This window comes from Lycorma delicatula, chromosome 3 (assembly GCF_047948215.1).
Source record: "Lycorma delicatula isolate Av1 chromosome 3, ASM4794821v1, whole genome shotgun sequence".
In the NCBI taxonomy this organism is placed as follows: domain Eukaryota; kingdom Metazoa; phylum Arthropoda; class Insecta; order Hemiptera; family Fulgoridae; genus Lycorma; species Lycorma delicatula.
In genome coordinates, this window is record NC_134457.1 from 25,822,785 (window position 1) to 25,848,394 (window position 25,610).

Here is a 25,610-nt window from a genome sequence, read left to right on the forward strand (position 1 = left end):
ATATTCAGCAGCAGATATTCATCGGGACCAAAGATTATGGTGCTGTGTATGGACCAAAGATTATGAGCAAAGGAGTTGTACGTGATTGGGTTCCTTCATTCAAAAGTGGATGAATAAATGTGCATGACGAAGAAAGGAGTGGCCGTCAATCTGTGGTCAATTATGAAATGGTTCAAAAGATTGATGCCAAAGTGCGTGAAAATCAATGTTTTTTCCATCTCAAAGCTTTCCAATGAATTCCTGCAAATTTCCAGGACTGTTTTGTTCGAGGTAGTGGTAGTGGTTCTGTAAGTAAGGAACAAGCAGGAGACTTTTTTGCAGCTGGAATTTGTAAGTTAGTAACAAAGTACGATAAGTGCCTAAATTTAAATTGTAATTATGTTGAAAAGTAGAGGAAAGATGTATATAATTAAATGTATTTACCTACAACTGTGTTTTATTTATAACCAAATGGAGGTTACTTTCTGAACAGTCCTCGTAGATACACTAAAACAGAATTGCAGACAGCAATAGGTTAGCTGTGAAAGATATTCATATTTGTGAATAGGCAAAGATATTTTTTTAGTTTACTAAATTTTATGCACTTTAGTATACTTAAAAAAAATATTAGCCTTAGCCCGAAAACAAAAATACTTTAACTGTTATATGTATCCTACCTTAGATTATCAATTTATTCCTAGTTTGTTTCTTCTGAGGAATTCCCCCTCTCCTTTTACTCTCAAAATTATTCCTAATCGCTATTATATTGTATAAACGACTAACATGCACAGAACCTTGCTTATTTCATTCTAAATATATAGAAAATGGATAGCTAAGTATATACAGTAACATACAAATTAATCCAAACTCAGGGAAGTTTTATTTCTATGTTGTGGCTACACTGCTTGTTGATCACACCCATTCTTTAAGTTATCTGTGTAATGTGAAATATTGTTGTTTGATTGTTTAGCAGTTTTCGTGTTATAAATAGTTTTGTGAATGTTTATCTGATTTTTTTTTATTACAAAATCATATTTTCATACTTTTTGTTTTGTGTGTCTTGAATATATAATAATAGAAATAACTTCAAGAAAGCATTCTGAATTTTTTTCTCTTTCTGAGCATACCAGTATGACAACAACAAATACCTTCTGAGTGTGATGTTGGATTAGGGAGAGTGAATGTTATTTTAAACCAGTTTAAACATATTGGTTCCTTTTCATCTCAAAGGAAAGTCAAATGTCTCCGTAAGAGGAAAACTACTCTAACATAGGATTGGTTATTAGTGAGAAAAAGTAAACCTGATCCAAAATTATCTGCTGTCAACTTATATTGAGAATTAGCAGCCAGTGAAAAATGATTTACATGTGAAAGCTGTTAAATGCCAGCTTCTTGCAGCTTGATGAGCTTGTAAGCTCATCAGCCAGCTAAAATACAGCTTTTAACGCCAGCAATGTGCAAAATAATGATCTTGTGGGCCAAAGCACTAGACCCAAGAAGACTGAAAAAATGTTGTGTTTTGGTGTCATATTTTTATGTCCAGGGACAAAGGGTTCATCTGATGTTAGAAAAGCAGCCAATGAAATTACTTCACTGGCTCATATCCAACAATCAGTTAACATTTCCAGAAAAAATATTTTGGGGTTGTTTCACATTTAAAGATTCTTGTTCATTACTTCCAGTAAATGGTATGTTGAAAAGTGATAAATATATCTTCTGAAGGAAAGGGTTATGGCACAAATTTTCAAGAGGCAACAGAGTGTTCCAACAAGATTTGGAAACTTGCTATACTGGCAAAAAAGTGGAAAACTTTTTCGAAGAATGAAACATTAAAGTTCTACTGAGGCCAAGCAACTCCCCAACTTAAACCCAATTGAGAATCTTTGGGCAATAGTCAAAAAATGACTCAGAAATGATTTATACCACAAAAACTGACCTCATTAAAGCAATAATGTAGGTATGGGTTTCATGATGATGAAATTTAAAAAGATGTGACACTTGTTGAATCAATGCCAAATTGTGTGCGTGAAGTGATTAAGAATTCAAGAAGGACATATTAATTTCTAAATATTCACAAACTGTAAAGGTATGATTTTTTTTTAAATAAAAAATTATTTTGTATCAAATAACATCTGTTTGAATTAATTTGCATGCTACAGTAATTTTCATATTTAATATATTTTTTTTATATTTATGTTTGAGCTGATATAAGAATATAATTGTCTTTGGCAATTAAAATGTCAGTTGAGAATCAATGTACTAACATGGTCCAACAATGCACTAACATGCATTACTTATTTTGTTTCTAACAAAATTATTGTAAGGCATACTGTTTTGCACTGCAGTACCATGATAAGGTTTTATAACAAAAAGTATCCTACATTCAATAAGAAAAGATTAAAGATAAGGAAAAGTTGCATTCTTATAAACTGTAATCAGAAAGTAAGCTTAAAAATCATGTTGGGTAACAATTCCAACAATAATAAAAATTGTATATTTATATCTTTTAGTTGTTCAAACAGAGAAAACATTTAGAAATATATTGCATGAAACAAAACCTTCTTTATGAATCATGAGACCTTGCCGTTGGTGAGGGGGCTTGAGTGCTCAGGGATACAGAGTAGCTGGACCGAAGGTGCAACCATATCGGATTCTACGAAACATTCTATGAGACAGAGCATGGAATGTTAGACATCAAAAAAAAGGTTAATAGGTTAGAAAATTTAAAAATGGAAATGGGTAACTTAAATGTTGATGCAGGAGGAATTGGTAAGGTTCACTGGCAGGAGGAAAACGACTCTTGGTCAGGTCGGTATATACCTTGGTCAGATATAAAATATTCCGGAGGTAAAATAGTCCCCCGTTCGGATCTCCGGGTGGGGACTACTAAGGAAGGGGTCACCAGAAAACTAAAAAATAACATTCTACAAGTCGGAGCGTGGAATGTTAGAAGCTTAAAAAAGGTTGGTAGGCTAGAAAATTTAAAAAGGGAAATAAATAGGATGAATGTGGATATAGTAGGAATTAGTGAGGTTCGGTGAGAAGAGGAAGGCGACTTTTGGTCAAGTGATTTTAGAGTAATTAACTCAGCGTCAAATAATGGGCAGGCAGGAGTAGGTTTCATGATGAACAAGAAGATAGGGAGGAGAGTGGAGTATTTCAAGACGCATAGCGATAGAATCATTGTAATAAGGATAAAATCAAAACCTAAACCGACAACGATTGTTAACGTCTATATGCCAACAAGCGCCCATGATGATGATGAGGTAGAGTGTGTATACGAAGAGATTGATGAAACAATTAAACACGTAAAAGGAGATGAAAATTTAATAATAGTTGGAGATTGGAATGCAAGCATTGGAAAAGGCAAGGAAGGAAATATGGTGGATGAATACGGGCTGGGCAAAATGAATGAAAGAGGGGACCGACTTATAGAGTCTTGCACGAAGTATAATTTAGTAATTGCCAACACCCAATTTAAAAATCATAATAAAAGAATATACACTTGGAAAAAGCCAGGCGATACTGCAAGGTATCAGATAGATTATATCATGGTTAAGCAAAGATTTAGATCAACTCGTTGACTGCAAAACTTACCCTGGAGCAGACATTGATAGCGACCATAATTTGGTGATAATGAAATGTAGATTGGGGTTTAAAAACCTGAAGAAAAGGTGTCAGATGATTCGGTGGAATTTAGAAGAGGAGGTAAAGAAGATTTTTGAGGAGGACATCGCAAGAGGTCTGAGTAAAAAAGATAAGGTAGGAAATGTAGAAGAAGAATGGGAGAATGTTAAAAAGGAAATTCTTAAATCAGCAGAAGCAAACTTAGGCGGAATAAAGAGAACTGGTAGAAAACCTTGGGTTTCAGACGATATATTGCAGCTGATGGATAAACGTAGAAAATGTAAGAATGCTAGTGATGAAGAAAGTAAAAGGAAATATCGGCAATTAAGAAATGCTATAAACAGGAAGTGCAAACTGGCGAAAGAAGAGTGGATTAAAGAAAAGTGTTCAGAAGTGGAAAGAGAAATGAACATTGGTAAAATAGACGGAGCATACAGGAAAGTTAAGGAAAATTTTAGGGTACATAAATTAAAATCTAATAATGTGTTAAACAAAGATGGTACACCAATATATAATACGAAAGGTAAAGTCGATAGATGGGTGGAATATATTGAAGAGTTATATGGAGGAAATGAATTAGAAAATGGTGTTATAGAGGAAGAAGAGGAAGTTGAGGAAGATGAAATGGGAGAAACAATACTGAGATCTGAATTTAAGAGAGCATTAAAAGATTTAAATGGCAGAAAGGCTCCTAGAATAGATGGAATACCTGTAGAATTACTGCGCAGTGCAGGTGAGGAAGCGATTGATAGATTTTACAAACTGGTGTGTAATATTTATGAAAAAGGGGAATTTCCGTCAGACTTCAAAAAAAGTGTTTTATTCATGAAACCAAAGAAAGCAGGGGCAGATAAATGTGAAGAATACAGAACAATTAGTTTAACTAATCATGCATCAAAAATCTTAACTAGAATTCTGTTCAGAAGAATTGAGAGGAGAGTGGAAGAAGTGTTAGGAGAAGACCAAAAACGTATAGGTACAAGTGAAGCAATTTTAGGCCTCATATTAATAGTAGAAGGAAGATTAAAGAAAAACAAACCAACATACTTGGCGTTTATAGACCTAGAAAAGGCATTCGATAACGTAGACTGGAATAAAATGTTCAGCATTTTAAAAAAATTAGGGTTCAAATACAGAGATAGAAGAACAATTGCTAACATGTACAGGAACCAAACAGCAACAGTAATAATTGAAGAACATAAGAAAGAAGCCGTAATAAGAAAGGGAGTCCGACAAGGATGTTCCCTATCTCCGTTACTTTTTAATCTTTACATGGAACTAGCAGTTAATGATGTTAAAGAACAATTTAGATTCGGAGTAACAGTACAAGGTGAAAAGATAAAGATGCTACGATTTGCTGATGATATAGTAATTCTAGCCGGGAGTAAAAAGGATTTAGAAGAAACAATGAACGGCATAGATGAAGAACTATCGCATGAAAATAAACAAGAACAAAACAAAAGTAATGAAATGTAGTAGAAATAACAAAAATGGACCACTGAATGTGAAAATAGGAGGAGAAAAGATTATGGAGGTAGAAGGATTTTGTTATTTGGGAAGTAGAATTACTAAAGATGGACGAAGCAGGAGCGATATAAAATGCCGAATAGCACAAGCTAAATGAGCCTTCAGTAAGAAATATAATTTGTTTACATCAAAAATTAATTTAAATGTCAGGAAAAGATTTTTGAAAGTGTATGTTTGGAGTGTCGCTTTATATGGAAGTGAAACTTGGACGATCGGAGTATCTGAGAAGAAAAGATTAGAAGCTTTTGAAATGTGGTGCTATAGGAGAATGTTAAAAATCAGATGGGTGGATAAAGTGACAAATGAAGAGGTATTGTGGCAAATAGATGAAGAAAGAAGCATTTGGAAAAATATAGTTAAAAGAAGAGACACAGACTTATAGGCCACATACTAAGGCATCCTGGAATAGTCGCTTTAATATTGGAAGGACAGGTAGAAGGGAAAAATTGTGTAGGCAGGCCACGTTTGGAATATGTAAAACAAATTGTTAGGGATGTAGGATGTAGAGGGTATACTGAAATGAAACGACTAGCACTAGATAGGGAATCTTGGAGAGCTACATCAAACCAGTCAAATGACTGAAGACAAAAAAAAAAAAGAAATAAAAAATAATCAATACTGACAAGAACCAAATGTTACACCAAAAAGATCATAATAAAGTGGATTCCAACATATTTCAGTAACATTCATTTTCTTAGTTTTTTCATATGAAAATTTCCATAAAGGTAGTAAAGTGCCTTCTGAATCTCTGTATTCATCAGATGGATCTTCCCAATATCTATAATCTGTAAAAAATAAAACCAAACAATATTTAAGTTTCCAAAATTAAAATTAATTCATGGTAATAATATTTTTGTCATTTTTAACAAATGTGATACAGCCAAAATGTTTACTAATGATAAAAATACTTGTAAAAAGTTAATTAAATCAATCCAGTTATTTTCAATCAGCTCAATCATCTAATAATGCATTTCAGACAAATAAGGCTGTGCACCTCTTTATTACTAAAGTCCTTATAAAAGGCATTGAAAATTGTGGTATTTAGAAAATGTGAGCATTATAAATTGAAATTATCAAAGAAGAAGCACGGGCTAGTGCATTATTTGCTTAGCTACAAGTAGAGAACAGATGAGAATAAAAAAGAATAAAATGATTTAAATTTGTTATTTAAATTTGATTGCGCTATGGAGGAAAAGGAACCACCATAAAGAGCAGGTTCCAGTTGATAGATGGAAGAAAGATAAAGAAAGTTACCAAGTGGAGTTCTGTGGAGAATAAAGGAAAACTGTGATGCAAAATAGAGGGCTAGAAATACAATTATCAAACCTGAAGATGTCTTTTCACAGAATCTAAAATATTTCTCATATTTAGGAGAAGTAGTTTTTTGAAGGATTAATATCAAAATTTTGAGATACGGGACCCACTAGGTCCCTTTATAAATTATAAAAATTCTGATGCGGACTCTACATGACTTCCTCGTACACCTATAAAATTGCATATACACATTTTTGCTGCACTTCACTTAAACTTACTTCATTTGAAAGTGACATATGATCCTCCAATTCTTTAATAAAAGTAGACAGTTACACAATTGCTAAAATATTAGTTTTTATTAACATCAAATATTTGTACAATTATTAATTCAGCAATCTTACCTGAAATATTAGGTTAGAGTAAAAGTCCCTTTATTACTCTTTAAATAAATGTAAGTCTTATATGAGGTGTGACTATTAAATAATGAGACTAATACTGCTACAGAAGAACTGTGCATGTGCCAAATTCATACGACCAACAGCTGTGCAATGTGAAGTCTCTTTCGATTGTTGCCACTCCAGTTTTTGTAGACATATTAGTCTGGCCATGGCCTTCGTTTGTATAACATCTGTTTTTTGTTTTGCCGAAAAATTATAAGTATTTTATTAAAGGAAAGAATTGTTGTGAAATTTCATATGAAACTTGGAAAAACCGCTACTGGAACGTATATTTTACTAAAAAAAAATTATATGGCAGTGAATGTTTATCACATGCGCGGGTTTTTCAGTGGTTTAAGCATTTCCATGATGGCCAAGAGACATTGAAGATGATGTTCACCTGGGTCATTCCATGTCAAAAACTGATAAGAATATTGAAAAAATTGGTAATCTGATCTGATCTGACCGTCTGTTAACTATTCTTGTCTTTATTCAAGGTCGTTGCTCAACTCTGTGAAAAAATAAGAAAAAAATGACCCAAACTGTGGAAGAACAAGTCATGTGTTCTTCATCAGGACATCGCACCGGCTCAGACTGCATTGTCTGTCAAGATGTTTCTAGCCAGGTACAACATCCCAGTGTTAGACCATTCACCTTATTTGCCTGACCTGGCACCATGTGACTTTTATCTGTTCCCTAAGGAAGAACTGCATTAAAAGGAATAAGATTTCAGATGTAGAAGCTGTAAAAGAAAAAGCGACACGCATCATTAAAGAGATCACAGAAAACTTTCAGCACTGTTTAGAACAATGGAAAATTCACATGGAGCATTGTAGTGATAGAGAAGGAGTGTATGTTGAAGAGGATAATAACTAAATATATAAAAATTTAAAATAAAATATTTTGTAGCATTAGTCTCATTATTTAATAGCCACACCTCGTATGTATCTCATACTATGTTTTGAATTAAATGAGAATTTTGAAATTTCACAGGTTGGAATTTTCCAATTATCAGGATTTTTTCATTGTTGTATATGTAAACATGTCTCAAAAGTATCTGTACATTTTTAGCCATATTGAATGTTTAGTCTGTTGTCAGCTGTCAAAAGGATAACATGTGTTTTGGTACGATCGGCGATTTTTTATTTCTATAAATAATGGATCAGAGAATTTGTATTAAATTTTGCTGTAAGAACGGAATAAAGTGTAGCAATGTTTTAAAAATGTTAAATATTGCTTTTGGTGAGTCTGCTATGAATAAGGTAAGAGTTTACGAGTGGTATAAGCGTTTCCAAGAACGTCGTGAAGACGTTGAAGATGACGAGCACCCCAGACGCCCCAGCACATCAACAATCAACGAAAACATGGAAAAAGTGAAAGAAATGATTATGAGTGATTGCTGAATCACAATCAGAGAAGTCAGTGATGATGTTGGGATATCAGTTGGCTCATGCCATGAAATGTTTTTGGATGTTTTGGGTATGAAATGTGGACAGCAAAATTTGTTCAAAAATTATTGAATTTTTAACAAAAACTGTGGCAAATGGAAGTTGCTCAGGGGTTGCTAAATGAAGTCAATAACGATGCAGAACTACTGAAACGTGTCATAACAGGTAATGAAACATGGGTTTACAGATATGATGTCAAAACTAAGTCACTCTCAATCGTCCCATTGGAAGCATTCTGAATCACCAAGACCAAAAAAAACTTGACATGTAGGTCGAATGTGAAGGTTGTGCTAACTGTGTTCTTCAATTTTTACGGCATAGTGCAGCATGGGTTCTTGCCACAAGGTCAAACAATCAATAAGGAGTATTACCTACAAGTTCAATGCCATTTGCATAAAGCAATCTGAAAAAACCAGATTTGTGGCGAAACAATTCATGGTTTTTGCACCACGATAATGCACCTGCTCACACTTCATTGCTTGTACTTCAATTTTTAGCCAAAAATAACAGTTTATTGATATCCCAGCCACCATATTTGTCAGACATGGCCCCATGTGACCTTTTTCTATTCCCATAAATAAAGAGAACCTTAAAGGGCCATTATTTTACAAGCATAGATAAGATTAAAATCAAATAGCTGAAAGAGCGAAACACTAATCCAAAGGTTGAGTTCCAGAAGTGTTTTGGGGATTGGAAAAAGCGCATAGTTTTTCAGTTTTTTATTGCTATTATTGAATTATTATTTATTGTAATTTTTTTTTCAATCAGAGGTTAATAATTATTAAATCAATATATTTAAATTTAAAAAAAAAGTCAGAAATGAAGTCGGATTCAAACCGATGTGCTTTCCCCTAGTATGATCTAAATATTTCATAAATTAAAATTTTATTTGGCTGTAATTCTGGAACATATGAAAATAAACACCACTTATATATCAAAAGTTAAGAAAAGCTCTCAATGAGGGCTTATTACTGCAGTTAAGAAAAAGTTCAAAATCCAATTTTTTTTCGATTTTGGGCTTTTTTGGATACTTTTGGTTCAGTCGATTGCAATCAAAATGGGAGGTGTAAAACAGTCCTAAATCCAAAATTCAACATCCTACATCTAATCATTTTTGTGTTATATGAGGTACATATGTACATAGATGTCACACCAAAACTAGTCAAAATGGATTCAGGTATGGTCAAAATGGATGTTTCAATCGAAATCTGGAAACCATAATTTTTCACAATCACAATACTTCCTTTACTTCATACAAGGAAGTAAAAAGAACAAATAAAGGAAGATATCAGAAGTATGTTAACTCAAGCAATATTTCATTCAAACATAATAGTATCAAACTTGGTTTTCGGAATTAGAAAGAAAATTTTTAACTATTGATAGGAAATGTAGCACTTTATAGAAATAATATATAAGAACAGATAAGGTTCAAAAGGAACTTGAAACTTGTGTGTTAGAGAAGAAATTTGCAAATTAGATGGGTTATGAAAATTTAAATGAAGAGGTTTTAAGAAAATTGGAAAAAAGAAAATTAAAAAGTACTAGTTAATGAGTAATATTTTAAGGCTTTCAGAAATGATGAGCATTCGTTTTATTAGAATGTAAAGAAGAGGGTATAAACTAGAAAGGACATAGAATATTTTGAGTTTTAAGTAATAGCAGGGAAGAAAAAGAAAAATGGATATTACCAGTCTTATAGCAAATGACAAAAAAAGCTAGATAATATTCACTGGAATTTAGTCAGCACTTCATAATTAATACTAAAAATAGTCTTAGCAATACTATTTATTGGCAGAAAATCACATGTGAAAGTATATAAACGTGTGTGGTATACAGGTGTTGTATGAAAAGTCAAAAAAATATTGCAGTGATGTAGTACATAACTATCTATAATTTGTTTTCAAAATTGGAAAAACAAGAAAGCACTCAAAAGCCATTTTCAAAAAAAAATTACTTAAATGTCTAAAACTAGATAGCCAGTTTAGTTGTTAAACAGTCATCTTCAGTAGATCATTTATAAATTTGTATATAAAAAAAATTAAATTAAAATAAAAAATTTATAAATGAAAAAAAGTAGTAAATAAATGAAAAGTATATACTAACAACAAAGAAATATAAGCAAAATTTATAGGATTATAAAATGAGTGTTTCTTTTACTTTTTTTTTCTTGGAGTTCTTTCTTTTGTTTTTTCATAAAAAGATAATACATACAGTTGTTGTAAACCAGTTAAAAAAGTAATTTTAATGAAAACTTAAGTTTTCACGAAAGATAAAAAAGTAATTTAATGAAAACTTACTTGATATATTAATAAAAGCTAACTTGAGATTGTCTGAAATAATATTCTTATATTTTTCAACAGTTGTTTCCTATAAACACTGTTAGAAATAATTGATTTGTAGTGTTTCATCTATACTCTTTGTTGATGAATTATTACTATTACATACTTGTTATCATTTTCTCCTTTTTTGTCTTTTTTAATATGTCAATTCCTCAGTATCTACTAATTTTAATTGTTTAGCAATCAAAATAGTTGTTGTTTTTGATTTTATGAGATTTTTTTATTAATGCTTTTCAGCATTTTTTGTTTTTCCAGTTTATTTTATTCAATGACTATTTATCATATCTCTTTATCTGTAATACAACTTTTAACAGTTACATAATATTCCTTTAGACCAAATAATTTAAGACATTCATCACCACAAACTGTTCTAAGTGTTGTTTTGTATTAATAATTTTGTGTTCATAAATAAATAAAAAGAATATAATAATGTTGAAAAACGTCAGAAACAATACACTTTATTTTAAAGTTATAGGTCAAAGTTCACTCATAAGGATTGAAATATTTAATTTTAATAATTTTTTACCTAAGATAGAATTTTAAATAACTGGTATTGCTGCAGTAATTAGGGTTTTTAGCATTTATAAGAAAATGCTATTCCCTGACTGGAATAATAGGGTGTGAAAAATCTATTTTAACCATATTAAACTACTAAGCCAGATCCTCCGCTAAAAGTAATCATTTTTATGTCTTAAAAAAATATAATTAATCATAAAATAAGCACTAAAAATTACCTTGAGCAATTTCATCATACGTATTTTGATTAATCATTCTTTCTAATATTTTTGCTGCCTGCAACATTCTATATGTAGCTGAATCCATAGCATTTTTATCAGATCTTTTTTTACTAATCTCTTCTCTTTTGGGTTGTGTTGTCATTTTTTCTCTTTTCTCTCTTTCTTTTTCCCTTTGCTGTGCTTCATAGTCATTTTGGTAAATATCATATATAATCCACTGAGTTACATAATCACTAAATGTTGCTCTTGGTGGTGGTATTGTTTGTGTACCTAATTCCTGTACAATTTTTTATACATTTATTTATATTGCAATAAGTAAAACAATAATAATTTTAAAAGTAAACAGGTTGTAAGAGAAATTTCTTCATGCAAACGATGCTATTGAGCTATTAAATGTACACAAAATATGGTGATAAGATTAAATATAATAACTGAAAGAGGCATTTATGAAAGATAAGAAAAGAGAATACAATATACCACAAACTGCAGAATTTTTTACTTATGTATGTATGATTACAAAGCTTAAACAAAAAAAGGTTAAATCATCTGAAAAAAAAAATTAAAAAAGCAGACAGACAAAATCAATCTACTATTATTGTCATAAAGGATTCACAGACATACAGATATAATGGATGATGATTTGCAACAATGAATATTTTCACACCATTAAAGTAATATTATTTCACTTTCTTCTATATTTAATTTTATGGTCAATAATTTACATTATTAATATTATGAATGTAGAAAAGATAATAATTCAAAGAGGATCTATAAAGGCTCTAAAAAGTCTATAAATTCTAAAGTATCAAGGAAGCCATTCAATGATAGATTTGATTTGCTACATCATGATAGTCATGCTTTACAAATTAAATTACGCAACCTTTTAGATCTACAAGGCAAATATGACCCTATTCAATCTAAGCTTGAAATAGATTTTCATGATGTCCTATCACTGGACCAAGAACAGATTGAGGAAGACATGCACCATTGATTGTAAATTGCAATACTTAATGAATACAATAATAATAAAAAACAATCTGTTGAAAACATTTCAAATACACCAATTAGTCAAATACAATTAAACCCAATTAGTTTACCTTTATTCACAAGTAGCATTTTTGTGGCAACTTTATTATAAAAATTTCATTGATCTGATATACAAAAACGTTTACTTAACAGATTTATAAAATCTTCATTACTTCATTATTCGCATTCTTCTCTAAAAGATGAACCATTGCCATTATTAAAAATTTATCTATTACTAATGAGAATTATCTAATTGCCTTAGATTTACTAAAAACAAGATATGTTAAACAATATTTAATCGCATTTCATAATGCTAATTTTATCTAAAGATTAGATTTTATTAAGAGAGAATCCCTAGATACTCTATCTAATTTTATTAATGAAATTTCATCACATGTACATTCGCTTCAAGCAATGCAGCTTCCCGTTAATACATACGAATTATCGTAGTCCAATCATCTTTAACATCAAAATTGGATCACAACATAAGACTGTGGAAGGAGAAATTATCAAATCAAAGGTTTCCAACATCCAAAGAATTCATAGAATTTCTTAAAATAAGAAGCCAACTTTTCGAAAACATTAACGTAGTCACTTCAAACACGCAAGTGAAAATAGAAAACGAAACCAAAAGGCAATGTTATAACAATGCAACCAAAGCTTTCACTAAATGCTTTACTTTAAATCACAACAAACAATATAAAAGACATACTGTTAGTTATCTTTCTAAGTCTAATTAATGTTCATTCTGTAATTCCAATCACTACTTATATCAATATAAAGAATTTTTAAATTTGTCCATTAATGATCGAAAAGCCTTTTTGGAAAATAATAATTGTTTCTTAATTGTTTGCGTAAGGGCCATTCTGTTAATCAACGCTGCTCTAACAATCTATGTAAAATCTGCGCAAAGAAACATAATACACATATTCATATGGACAAATTTAATTATTCTAAAACAGGATATAATAACTCTGAAATTAATACTTATTGTTTATCTAAGAATCAGTCACTGAGAAAAATTGGTAGAGCTTACTCATACATTTCATGTGTTGGCGATGTAATAAAGAAAAAAATAATCGAAGGAAAGTTAAATGAACATGATTCATACTATTCTGGGTATCAACAAATACAAATCAGAAAACAAATGTCTAACGTCGGAATACATTTTGTTTTCTTCGTCTCAGTATAACCACAACCTAGGGTATCGATGTCATCGATCAAACAACTTTACAATAATAATAAACAATTTTACAATATTCTAAGACAAACAAGATCATTCAAATACCGATAATAATCATAACTATCTGTCGCAACGAGGTGACAGTATTTCAAAATACATCTCGAAAGTTATCTCCAGAGAATATTCCTCGATCGAAGCATAAACCTATACAGTATCTGAAAAGAGAAGACTTTTATAACCCCTAAATAACAACCATTTGACTTTACAAAGGATCTACGCACGCCACTGAAAACCTTCAATAAACATCAAAGGAAATTGCCTGTACCAAAAACGAATCTTAACATTTATGTAAATTTAAATGCGCAACCTTATTCACAAGCACAACAGAATCCTGATTATCAAAATAGTATTAAAAATATAAACTATAATAATATTGATAGTAATAATAAACGTAATCGTTATTAAGATTTAAGGCCACAATCAAAAACATTCAAATGAAGAACAAGTTACATCGGTTATAGTGATGCACTACCACTACCGCGAACAAATTCTTATAAACATTCTATTGCGCTTTAAAAATATGTTTTCAGGGCTAACTAATTAAGCCAACTTTATGTATCAAGTACTATCATCATTCATCATGTTGATCAAGAAATGAATGTTGAGCGTGGAGATTAAACTAAATGTTGAACAGAAGTAATTTTTTTATTAGCAAAAAATACAATTAATTATAAACATATAATTAATAAATTATTATATACAATACAATAATAAAAAGATACAGAACTAAATTGTCTTACCCAATTGGAAAAACAAATCAATAAAGATAAAATAAAAAGATGTTAAAATAAACTTGAGGAATGATAAATTCTTAACCAAATAATTGAAAAGAACAGTTTTTTTGGGGCGCATAACGAAGATTCGTTATTGGTGCCCGGAAGCAATGCTTCTGCAATAACAAACTAGTTCTTTACCAACAATTGCTAAATGTCACGGATATATAAACTAAATAATAATAAAAATAAATTAAAAAATCAAAAAGCACAATAGAACAGGCAAAATATTAAAAATACATTATAAAACATACGATCGTTCAGTACAGACGCACGGCCTTAAGAAACAGCAAGACTGTTTAACATCATCATATTGTGCCCTAAAATATTTCAGATAATAGCCCCAATATAAGTTTTCTACGCAATGCCGCATAACACAATCCACAAAAATGTGGTGTACGTCAATTGGCAGTCGCAGCGAACAGGTGCATCGGTCTGAGTCATGAGATGACCTTCAGCAAGTCTAGTGTGCTCTATGTGCATAGCATACATAACCTCCTCTAGATGGTTAATCCTAGATGAAGAGCTCAACGGTGACACAGTGGTCTTAACTGGATGAAGTTTATTGTTGATGGTAGCATTCCACTCACTTTACCTCTCATCATGAACCCCCTCTTAAGAAAACAGGCAAGATCATCAAAAACAATGCGATTTGTGAAAGGAAACAAACAGTGCTCTCATTGCCTGAAATTCCAATACGGCTGGGGATCAAGAAGAAGCTCACACTTGTGTTACACTGAATCATTTCAGAAATTATAAACTGTATCTCACTAGCAACAGGATGTCTAGAGTAGGCCTACATATCACTAATCACCTGAAGGCACTCATGGAAGCTGAACAGACATTGTCAATATGTTGAGCTAATTATCCAATGAATATTAGGAAGAACTTTCAGCATGTCTAGCATTTTTGATAAAGTTAGTAATCAGAATAAAATCAATGGATTAAAGAAAAATTAAATAAACTGGCTATTGAATGCAGTATTTGAACACATGCTGTGTCAGATACAAGGAAGAATAAACTCAATTTTGACGTTTTTTTCTTGTTTTGTACTGATGATGGCTGAATTAACGATCAATAGGAAAACAGAGGGACCAAAAATAAACAGATTTTCAGTACTTTTAAAAAGCCTTTTGCATAACATTCTCAAGAGTAGCCAATATGGTTGGCTTATTTCTGGTATTAAGTAAAATTACCAATAATAAATGAATTAAACAGATTACAGTAAGTGGGTTGAACTAAAGTCAAAATAATAAAATTTATTTAATTGGTATTGTGGTAAAACTAGTTATGAATTTCTGAATCTACTAAAAAATCGGTCAACTTAATTTTAAAACTGAAGAAGTATATTATGATGTTGATTTTCTTAACAACATTGACTGAATAAAAGATCTTTTTACATACAACTATGGTTCAGAAAAATAAATATAACAAAGAGATGTAGCTTAAACCTGTAAACACAAAAATAAAATTCTTAAATTCAAATAACATATATCAAGAAAATTAGAGATTATTGAAAATTTGTTAAAAAGGTCACTTACTCTATATGGATTATTATACGTAAGAGCTGCACGTTCACAAAAATTAAATTGATTAGTTAATTTTTTAGCTTTCCTACGAGGTGGTGGCCCAGTTTTAGATACTTTTGTATCTATTTTTTCTTCATCTTCTCCTTCTTCCCCTTCTTCCCCACCACCTTCTCCTTCCTGTTCATCTTCACCTTCAGCAGCAACTTCAACTTCTTCCTCACCCTCACCCTCTCCTTCCCCTTCACCTTCTTCCTCATTTTCATCACCTTCTTCTTCTCCATCATCACGTACCAATTTAGCTCCTCCGCTTTCTACTTCATCACCTAATGAATAAAACCATTCACATGTATAAAGAATTAATTTGTTATTTTTATTTATTCGTTAAAAACTAATTTATTTATTTATTTATTATAATAAAAATAAAATAGTTTTATTTTATTTATTAGTTTTTTTTGTTATTTAGTATATTATTCAACTAGTATGCCATTTTCTGCATTCCAAACTACAGAAGAATTATTCTCCTATAATAACTTATTCTTCCATTCTGTTTTTACTTCCCAAACAATCCCTTCTTCTTCAGTGTATCTACAATATCATTCATCAAACTCCTAACCAGTCTTCCCTGTCATCTCGTCATCAACAGATGTACATTCTCTAATATGCCAACTGTTATCTTCTGTCCGGCAGATATACCCATATCAGAGGAGCCTTTTTTTAATTCATTGCCATCCAAAACTTTGTCTACAATCAAACTTTTATTTCTACAATCAAGACATGCTCTGACAGACAGATTTTCTCTGCTGGATAAATTTTCTCCAAAGTAGAAAATCTAACCAACTTTTTTAATTCGTTGTTTACTGTTTTCTATTTTCTCCCAAGTCTTTGTTTCATGTCATTGATGTTCAACATATAACCCTTCCAATCCCTCACTTAGTGTCTGTTTTTATATCTTTTGACCACAAAAGATTTATTTGCTCGAAATTTTTATTAATCTGAGCAAGTATGTGATAATTGGTATTTGCATGTATGTTAACAGCTTTTATTTTATTTCTTACATTCAGTTCTCTTTTCAGTATTTTTGTTAGCCTGTCTTTATACTTCTATTTTAGTTTCTCATTCTGGGTTGGGTGTTTTATTCCTACTGTCTGTTTACATTTGTAACAATTCATGGCTTCTCCTTTATTGTTCTTCTAGGATTATTATTATTACCTTCTTTAAACAGTATAATTAAACATAATACTTTAAAAATTATTACAATTATTATTACCTTTACTATCATTTGAACCTCACTACAGATTCAAAAATCAGCTTTTAATAAGCTAATTTGTGATGTAGATTTTACCACAAGATCAACTTCAACTCCGTGGATAATTTCAACATGAGAGTGAAAAATAATTGTTCACCGAATAATAAATATTAATATAATTACAAAAAATAAATAAATTTTGAATTACAATTCTATTGTTATGCCATATTTTACTTTCAAATAAATTCCAGATAAAATAAAACAACAGAAATGCAAAATTCATATATCAAAAGGAAAATAAACAAAAATGTTATGAAATATTATTTTACAATATTAAATTAATATAAATATCAAGTCTTGCCAATTTTCAGTGACATTCTCTTTTACTTGCTTTAAAAAGTAGACATTTAGTTTTGAATTATAACTATCTTGATTATGAAATAGAAATATGATTATTTTTATTAGCACAATGTTCAATCATGGGTGTTACCAACATTTGAGGTTAAAATCAATTAGTTAATAACCAAAACAATATAAATCCTTGCAGTTCTATAATTTAATTTGATAAGAGGATATTTTTGGTTCTTATGTTGCATTCCTTACAGTATAATTTTAATAATAATAATAATAATAATTACAAATATTTTAAAATTTTAATGTGTGATATTGAATTGTTTAGAGGTTAATTTAAACTGCATATTAATGAAAACAAATTTCTAATGTTTATAGCTTAATACAATAAAAAAATTTATTTTTATTATTAATGGATATGTTAAGCATTCATGATGATAAAATAGCAAAGTATATTGCAGATTTTATAAACAGCTTAAAAAAATTAAAAATAAATGATTTGCATATGTTATTAGAAAATGAAGAAAGATATGATCAGGTGATTGCAAAGGTAAATAAAATATTAAATAAAAATAAAAAATCTGTTTTAAATAGTCAATTGTCTTTGTTAGAACATAATCTATCACATGAAAATAACTATTTAAAGTCTAAGGAAAAACTTCAAAATTTAATAGCAGATGGAGAAATCCTGAATAATAACATAAAAGACAAATTGCAAATATTAGAATTAAATAAAATTAAAAAATTTAACAAATTAAAAAATATATTAACATCATTAGAAAATTTAGCAAAAGAAACAGAAGAAAAATCTGATGATATTTTGGAAAAATTTTTTAAAGGTAAAATAGATGTTTATAAATTTGCTGAGCTGTATGTGAATGAAAGAACATTAATGCACTTACGTAAAATAAAAACTGAAAAACTTACAAAAATGATAGAAAGATGTTCATCAAATGAAAACTAATTTTGAACCGATATTCAGTTAACTGTCTAACCAATGGCATTAAACTGCCTTAAAAGTGAAATATATATATAGTCAATATCATATACATAAAAAGTATGAAAAACCATTAAAGTATCAATAACACATTGGCAACATCTTTTGTTAGTGTCATTTAAGATTGAATCTATCAGATGGATTAAATAAAATTCAAAATGCAATACTTTGGATAGGAATGATTTTTTAAGGGTTAATTTTCTGGCATAATTTTATATAATTAATACATGTAACTTGATTTTTATGTTCCAATAACGTACAATATTCTGTAAATTCTTTGTTGAATTAACTTTACCAAAGTAGTGATATGTAGTAAAATACCAATTTTTACTTTATAAAACTATTTCTAATAAATTTCTTCTCTTACGTAACAATGTGTCAACACAAAATTTTTTTTAGTTATTTTTTTAAATTAATGTGGTAATTTTTTATTTATCATGTAATAAGGGCACACATTAATTAAGACATATTTAATAACACATTCTTATAGCTTTTTTTTTATTATAATTTTATAAGAAAAATGTATATGTAATATATATTTTTTTTTTTTTTATGTTTTTTTTGACCACATATTTCCATGTTTTTCAAATTCTGAGCTGTTTTAAGTTTTACTTTTTGTATGTTATATGATACATTTTTGGTTTTTATTTTCATGGAAGTATGTCAACAAGTGTTTATTTAACAGCCGTTTGCATGTAATAGATATTTTACAGTGCTGAATTTTTTATTTGGTTTTCATACACAAAAAGTTTATTGATTAATCTTGTTCATACTTCTAAAGCATTCAGTTTGTGTAGGATTGGGTGGTTTGAGGTACTGGGCAAGAAAAAATCTTTATTGTTAGGTTTTCTGCATATTTTGAAAATGTTTTTGTCGATTGCTTTTGGTGTTTTACCTCAAGAAAGTGTATTTGTTTATTGAGCATATTCAACAGTAATTTTAATCTGTGGTATATTTTGTTTATCCATGTTAGTAACTTTTCACATTGTCCTGAGTCGTCTTATTAATGTATCAATGTATTAGCTCGACTAAATTATTTTATTGGCATATTTGTTATTGGTGAATGTCTGTGTATTTTTCTGTCATTAGGATGACCAAATGGAAAACTCTTAAGAGGCCATCAGGTTGTTTGTAATGTTTTCTAGAATAACTAACAAACCTGCAGTAACAAAAAACTCTTTATACACATTAGAAATATCTTGATAAGCCTAAATTAATTTATTATTGAATAACTACTAATACACAAAAATGTTAACACAAACTTCAACTTGCAACATACACACCCACACCACAAAGAAGTATATATAGTACAGAAGTCATATATGACTATTTTTATGAAAATTATAAAATTGTCAAATAATTAAATAAATACAACGTAATCAAAGAAAATCGTCATTCTAAAAGTAAAATTCAGCATAATAAAAATTCTTTGAAGGACATTTTACAAGTAAACTGAACTAGAAAAAATAAACCTTACTGGAAAATTTATATAATCATATTACAATAAAGTAACTAATTTAACAAAGTAATAGTTATAAATAAAGCTTATTTAATTTACTTTTTTATTCTAAGTTTTAATAGATATCAAATATTAGCCATTAGCTTCTAATCAATGCCAACATCACATAGTGAAACTAAATAAAAATTGTTTGACATCACTAAAGTATGGAAGGAACTGGCTATTAGACATTTGATATTCCTTACATCATATTTTTCAATTTCTATAAAACTATTCTCTAAAATGTTCCAGATGTAACTAAACTATTAAGTTATACGGAAATTCAATTCACCATCTTATCCAGGATCCTGTAAATTTATTAAGTCCTTAATAAGAGAAAATCATTTCATTTTACGAAGTACATTGATTTCTTTTAAACAATAAATGTTAATATATTTAAATGTTAAACATATTTGTTTTTTTTGTTTTATCTTTCAAAATCTTAGAATCACTGAGGTGACTATATAAAATTTGTAGTTGTTTAGATAATATTATAGCCATAAATTAAAAAAACATGTTTTGAAGATAATTAGAAATAAACTAAATTTATCTAATTGATGTTTTTTGTTGTAGCCTATTTTCAGAGAAAATTGTATCAATTGATAATTATACTTCTTACTGTCAAATGTTGAGTTGAAAAAAGGAATAACATACAAATTCAACTGTGTTGAGAGACAAACTAAAAACCATTACTTAATAAAAAAAAAAAATTAAAACATTTTAATTTTAAAAATTGAAATTGTTCTTAGTTAATAAACTGAGACATCAGAATTACTTACTGTTTTGGTAGTGTATGATTTTTTTTTATGCAATTTTAAAAAATACTGTGTATATTTACTTCCTTACAGTAATTACAGCTGCCTATGGAAGATGAATTTGTAGAATGTAAAAATACCAACCTTGTCCTGGATGGGATTATAATTTAATCTCTATTATAATTTCTTAAGGAAGAAAGAAATTGATGCTTCTATTCAAACACATATATAATTTGATCACATAAAATACTATTACCTATTATATTAGCTTGGTACTATAGCAATTTCTTAAACAAACAACTGTAGATTTAAAGAATTCACCTTTAGTAACTTTTCTTCTATATCTAATAATCAAGTAATTGTCATTTATATTATCCGCCTATGCAGGATGCTTCTCTCTGAATCACTCAGTTACAAACACAATTGTATTTTTGTTTATCTTTTTAACAAAATTGTAAATCTTGTCCATGAATTTATCATGATTATATGAACTACCTTTTTTTTAACCTAACCTTTTACTAACCTAATTTTGTTTAACCTTTTTTTTTAATGACTAACTGAAACAATTTTATTACATTTTATTACCCATGATAGTAACACACATAACTGTAATACTACACATTAAATAGTAAACATCTAATCAAAATTAAACAAGAGATTTAACTACAAAGACACAAACACACAAGAATATTAGAAAACATAAAGGAGTGTGTAGTTGAAAAACAGGATGAACACACGTGTGTAATTAAACACATATATAATATAGCATTTTATATTACAGACAACACAAGAACACATAATATATAAAACTCCTAAAGAAAAACTAGTTAAAAATAAAGACTGAATAAGACACACAAGTTAAAGACACTTGAAAATAATATCTACTCAAAACTACATCTTTCTAACAGAAACTAGAAAAAGCAATCAACATAAAATTATTTAAAAAAATATAACTAGTTAAGTTACGTAAAAAAAAAAGATTTAATATATATTACCTAAAAAGTATTATTGAAAAGATATTCATTTACTTTATCGTAATCAAAGGAAATAAAAGTTTCTCTTAAAATTTTTAATAGTATAATATTAACTATAATATTATTAAAGTTTTCTACTAATCACAATATTCAAACAAAAGCAATGAAACCTTAAACTTACTTAAAAATTGTAGACCATGATGAAGTTGTGCATGGCATATATTACTAGAAAAAGTGACATATAATATAACCCTTCTGTGTTAAAAAATAACGAGATGTGGATTTTTTCAAAATGTTTCTCAATTTTAACTCTTGTTCATAATTTTTTAACACTTGGCAATAACACTAATTTTTCTTACTGTAAGCTGTACCAATCTGTCTGAATTAAAAAAAAGTGTACAGGGTGGAATAGAAGCCTTCTAAAGAGCATTTCAGAGACTAAATAGTTTCTTCAGAATGGCTTAAGTTATTATTTCAGTTATGTATACCAGTTTCGTGTACAGTTCTGTTGACAATTTCTTGAAAATCTGATGTTATAAACATTTCTTAAATCTAATATTATAAATATTAATAAAATATTAGTGTAAAGAATGGTTACAGTTTTAACGGTATTAATGCAGTATTCTATGTTCTTTATTTATGAGATGATTTCAAATGTTATATGACCAAGTTGTTTTGTCCATTTATGTTTACCAGACTGCAGAATTACTAAAGGTCTTAACAGGCATGTGTGAATTTTTAGTTACACATAACATGAAAAAGTCATAGTCTAAAAACATTGAAAATATGGTATTATTATACTACACACTTGCATGGTATTTACCCACTAAATTTGACAAAAAATAAACATATTAAAAGAACAAACACAAGAATATTTACTTGCCCAAAATAGATCATTAATCAGTGTCAACTTAAAAAGCAATAATATCAACTGATATGCTAAGGACTGATATCCAATGAATGAACAACTAATCAATGAAGATGTATGTTGTGAATTTTTTAAACATTACATTTAATAAATTTGATTTGGTTTGTCATTAAAAAATAATTGATAATCTTTTATAATTTTCACCAATAACTGTCAAAAAGAGACTATCAAATGAGGTTGTTTTTTGTCTGTCACAAAAACTCATTATTAAGATAATTAAACTCATTACCTAAAACTATGAGTTTAAACTCTGTTTAAACTCATTATTGGGTGAAATATCTTAAAGGTGAAAGAGTATTTTCAAAATTATTACAACTTTCATTTAACTTGAGAGATTGATATATAGCAGGTGAAAATAAAATAATATCAAAACTGTAATATATTGGCATTTAAAACTAAGAACTGAATGTTGTGTATTAATCGGTATTTATTCTGACTATACTGAAGTATTTGGAGCATATTGTTGACATGTTTTTCAGGATAAACAAAGAATATTATTTCCTTTGATCACAAAAAAATTACAGAATTTTTATAAAAATCTAATTAAAAAATTAGCATGCAAGTAAATAATACAATAATAATAAAAAAGAAAGATCTTTCAAATAAAGAGCCCAAAACTGACTGTCTTCTTCTTTCTTCTCATTTTTAGGTGTCTTTGACTCCTTTCTTTTAACCTTTGGTGTCTCTTCTGAAATTAATTTATTGACTTAGAATTTTTTTTTCTTTTTTAGCAAAAATATTTAACACAGATTGAGTAAAAATTAGATAAGAATTAAAACAGTATTACAAATACTCTTAAAAGAATTTTTTTAAATAAAAATTCAATTGTTAGAAAAAAAAGTGATAATTTATATTAATAGAAAAATATGGGAAATGTTAGTCAAAGTGATGATAATTCTATTAACTATAATGGGCACTAGTGCATCTCAATAACCAACTAGTGCTCAAAGCTAGCATTTGTAAATTGTTAATAAGGTCTAGTAAGTTAGCTAGTGCAACATAACATGAGTGATGGCAGGCACTTCCCATAGTTCCAAGAAGTCCGATAAACTTTATTTGCTTTTCCTAAAATTGTGTGATTTCCAAAACTCTTAATTAACCATCAAAGACAGTAGTACCATTTTTAAGCTACAACCAATTGTTATTGCAATTTTTCAATACAAAACAAAAAGTATTGCTTAAGATTGAGTTTACTGCAATAAAATCTGTATAATCCATTTGTTTATTTATTTACAATGAATACCCATATCCAAATTATAGATTCCTTTATAAACAGACAAAAAATAAAAAACACATTATTTTCAAGGTGCATGCAGGAGATAAACATGCCTGGAGATATTCCATATGAACAAAAAACCAAATTTCAACATTTCTAAGACAAAATTATTAAATTGTTTTTATAAAAATAAAAAGAAAGGATATAATAGATATCTGATACCTTGTTTATGATTGTGTTTACAGAATGACCAGACTAATACTTCATAATTCTGGCAAAATTTTAATATTTTAGATTATCCAAAAATAATATTAACTTGTACATGGAATTAACTGAATAAATATCAAAAGTATATGGAAAATTACCTGCCCTTAATACTTTACTGATTTAAAATTGGAGGAAACATAGCCAAAATAGTAATGGAAGTATATTGTTAGTACTGCCAAGAAAATTTATACAAACATATGAATATGAAATAATTAATATTACAAAAATCATCCAAAATTTTTAAAAACTTGCTTTTTACTTTTTAGTCATACTTTAATCAAATTATTATCATACTTTGCACAAGTTTAATTAGTATGTTAATTTTATATGTATAGGTATATATATAATATATATATATATATTAAATTTGAAACCACAAAAACTTCCTGTACCAAGTTTACCAGATTTTCAGAGCAGTTTTTTACACCCACACCTTTAATTTACTCCCGTACAGGAGGATGTTAGCAAAAGTAATGGTGGAAAATTGTATTGTCACCCGACCTTAGTAACTGTGCAAAATTTCATCAATTGGAAATGTCACGAAGTATGTTAAATTAAGGATGCAAGATTTGAGCACAAACATGAAAAAAAACATTGTGAATTAAAGAAAAGCAAACAAAATATAGAGAAATTGTTATACAGTCCCATAATACACGTTTGACAAATTATTAATTTGCCTACCGCCACTAATTGTAAAATTTGATTGAGAGCAACTTGTAGGCATATGTGACATATAGTTGTAAATAAATGTTTTTAAAGATATGTATAGTTTATTGTATAAGTTATGCAACTTTTTCTAGTTTAACTTCTGAAGAAACATTTAACAATCAGAATGAAATCATTTCTTTGGATATGATGACCAAATTGTAAACTAATCTAAAGGAATGTTTCAATTAAGATTTTACTATAACTATGTTACAACAAACAGTGTTACCAAGGAGAAAGTAGAAAATGAAAGAGTTCGGTATCAGTACATAACTGATATGCAATGAGAATTTTCTAAAAGTTTTTAATCTCAGGAAGAATATCTTAAACATTTTTTAATAAAATACATTTGCAAATTTAGTGTTAAGAATTGAAGTTTTATTGATATGCAGTGTGACTTAATTACCTTCAGGTAGATTAATAACAGAATATAGTATAGTATGATTAATTTTTTTTAAATTAGTTGATTTTTATTTTAATAATAATTAACTACAAGTTAGTTATCACTAGCAAGAACAGAAACTGAGCCAAGACTACACTGAAATTGTAAACCATACGTGTACAATATGCACTGACAAAAACTTTTAATAAGTTTAGAATTAAATTGGCTATATACAAAATTTATGATTTAAAAGTAATTCATTACTTTTACTCCTAATCTTTTTGAAGCTTGTTTCATTTTGAAACATTTTATTTTTTACTTCTGATTCGCTAGGCTTATTATAGCTTTATCAAAACTCAAATATCTGTCACT

The 25,610-nt window shown here is 28.8% G+C and overlaps 1 protein-coding gene across 1 annotated transcript in view; it reads right to left on the reverse strand.

Annotated features, from left to right (window-relative positions):
• LOC142320824 (dynein intermediate chain 2, ciliary) overlaps positions 1–25,610 on the reverse strand; it is a 59,552-nt gene that overhangs the window by 22,305 nt on the left and 11,637 nt on the right. The window contains exons 4-7 of the mRNA XM_075358799.1: positions 16,087–16,242; positions 15,932–16,050; positions 11,346–11,625; positions 5,757–5,918 (exon numbers count right to left, since the gene is read on the reverse strand). Of these exons, the coding sequence (XP_075214914.1) occupies positions 5,757–5,918; positions 11,346–11,625; positions 15,932–16,050; positions 16,087–16,242 (717 nt within the window). The remainder of the gene's footprint in view (positions 1–5,756; positions 5,919–11,345; positions 11,626–15,931; positions 16,051–16,086; positions 16,243–25,610) is intronic.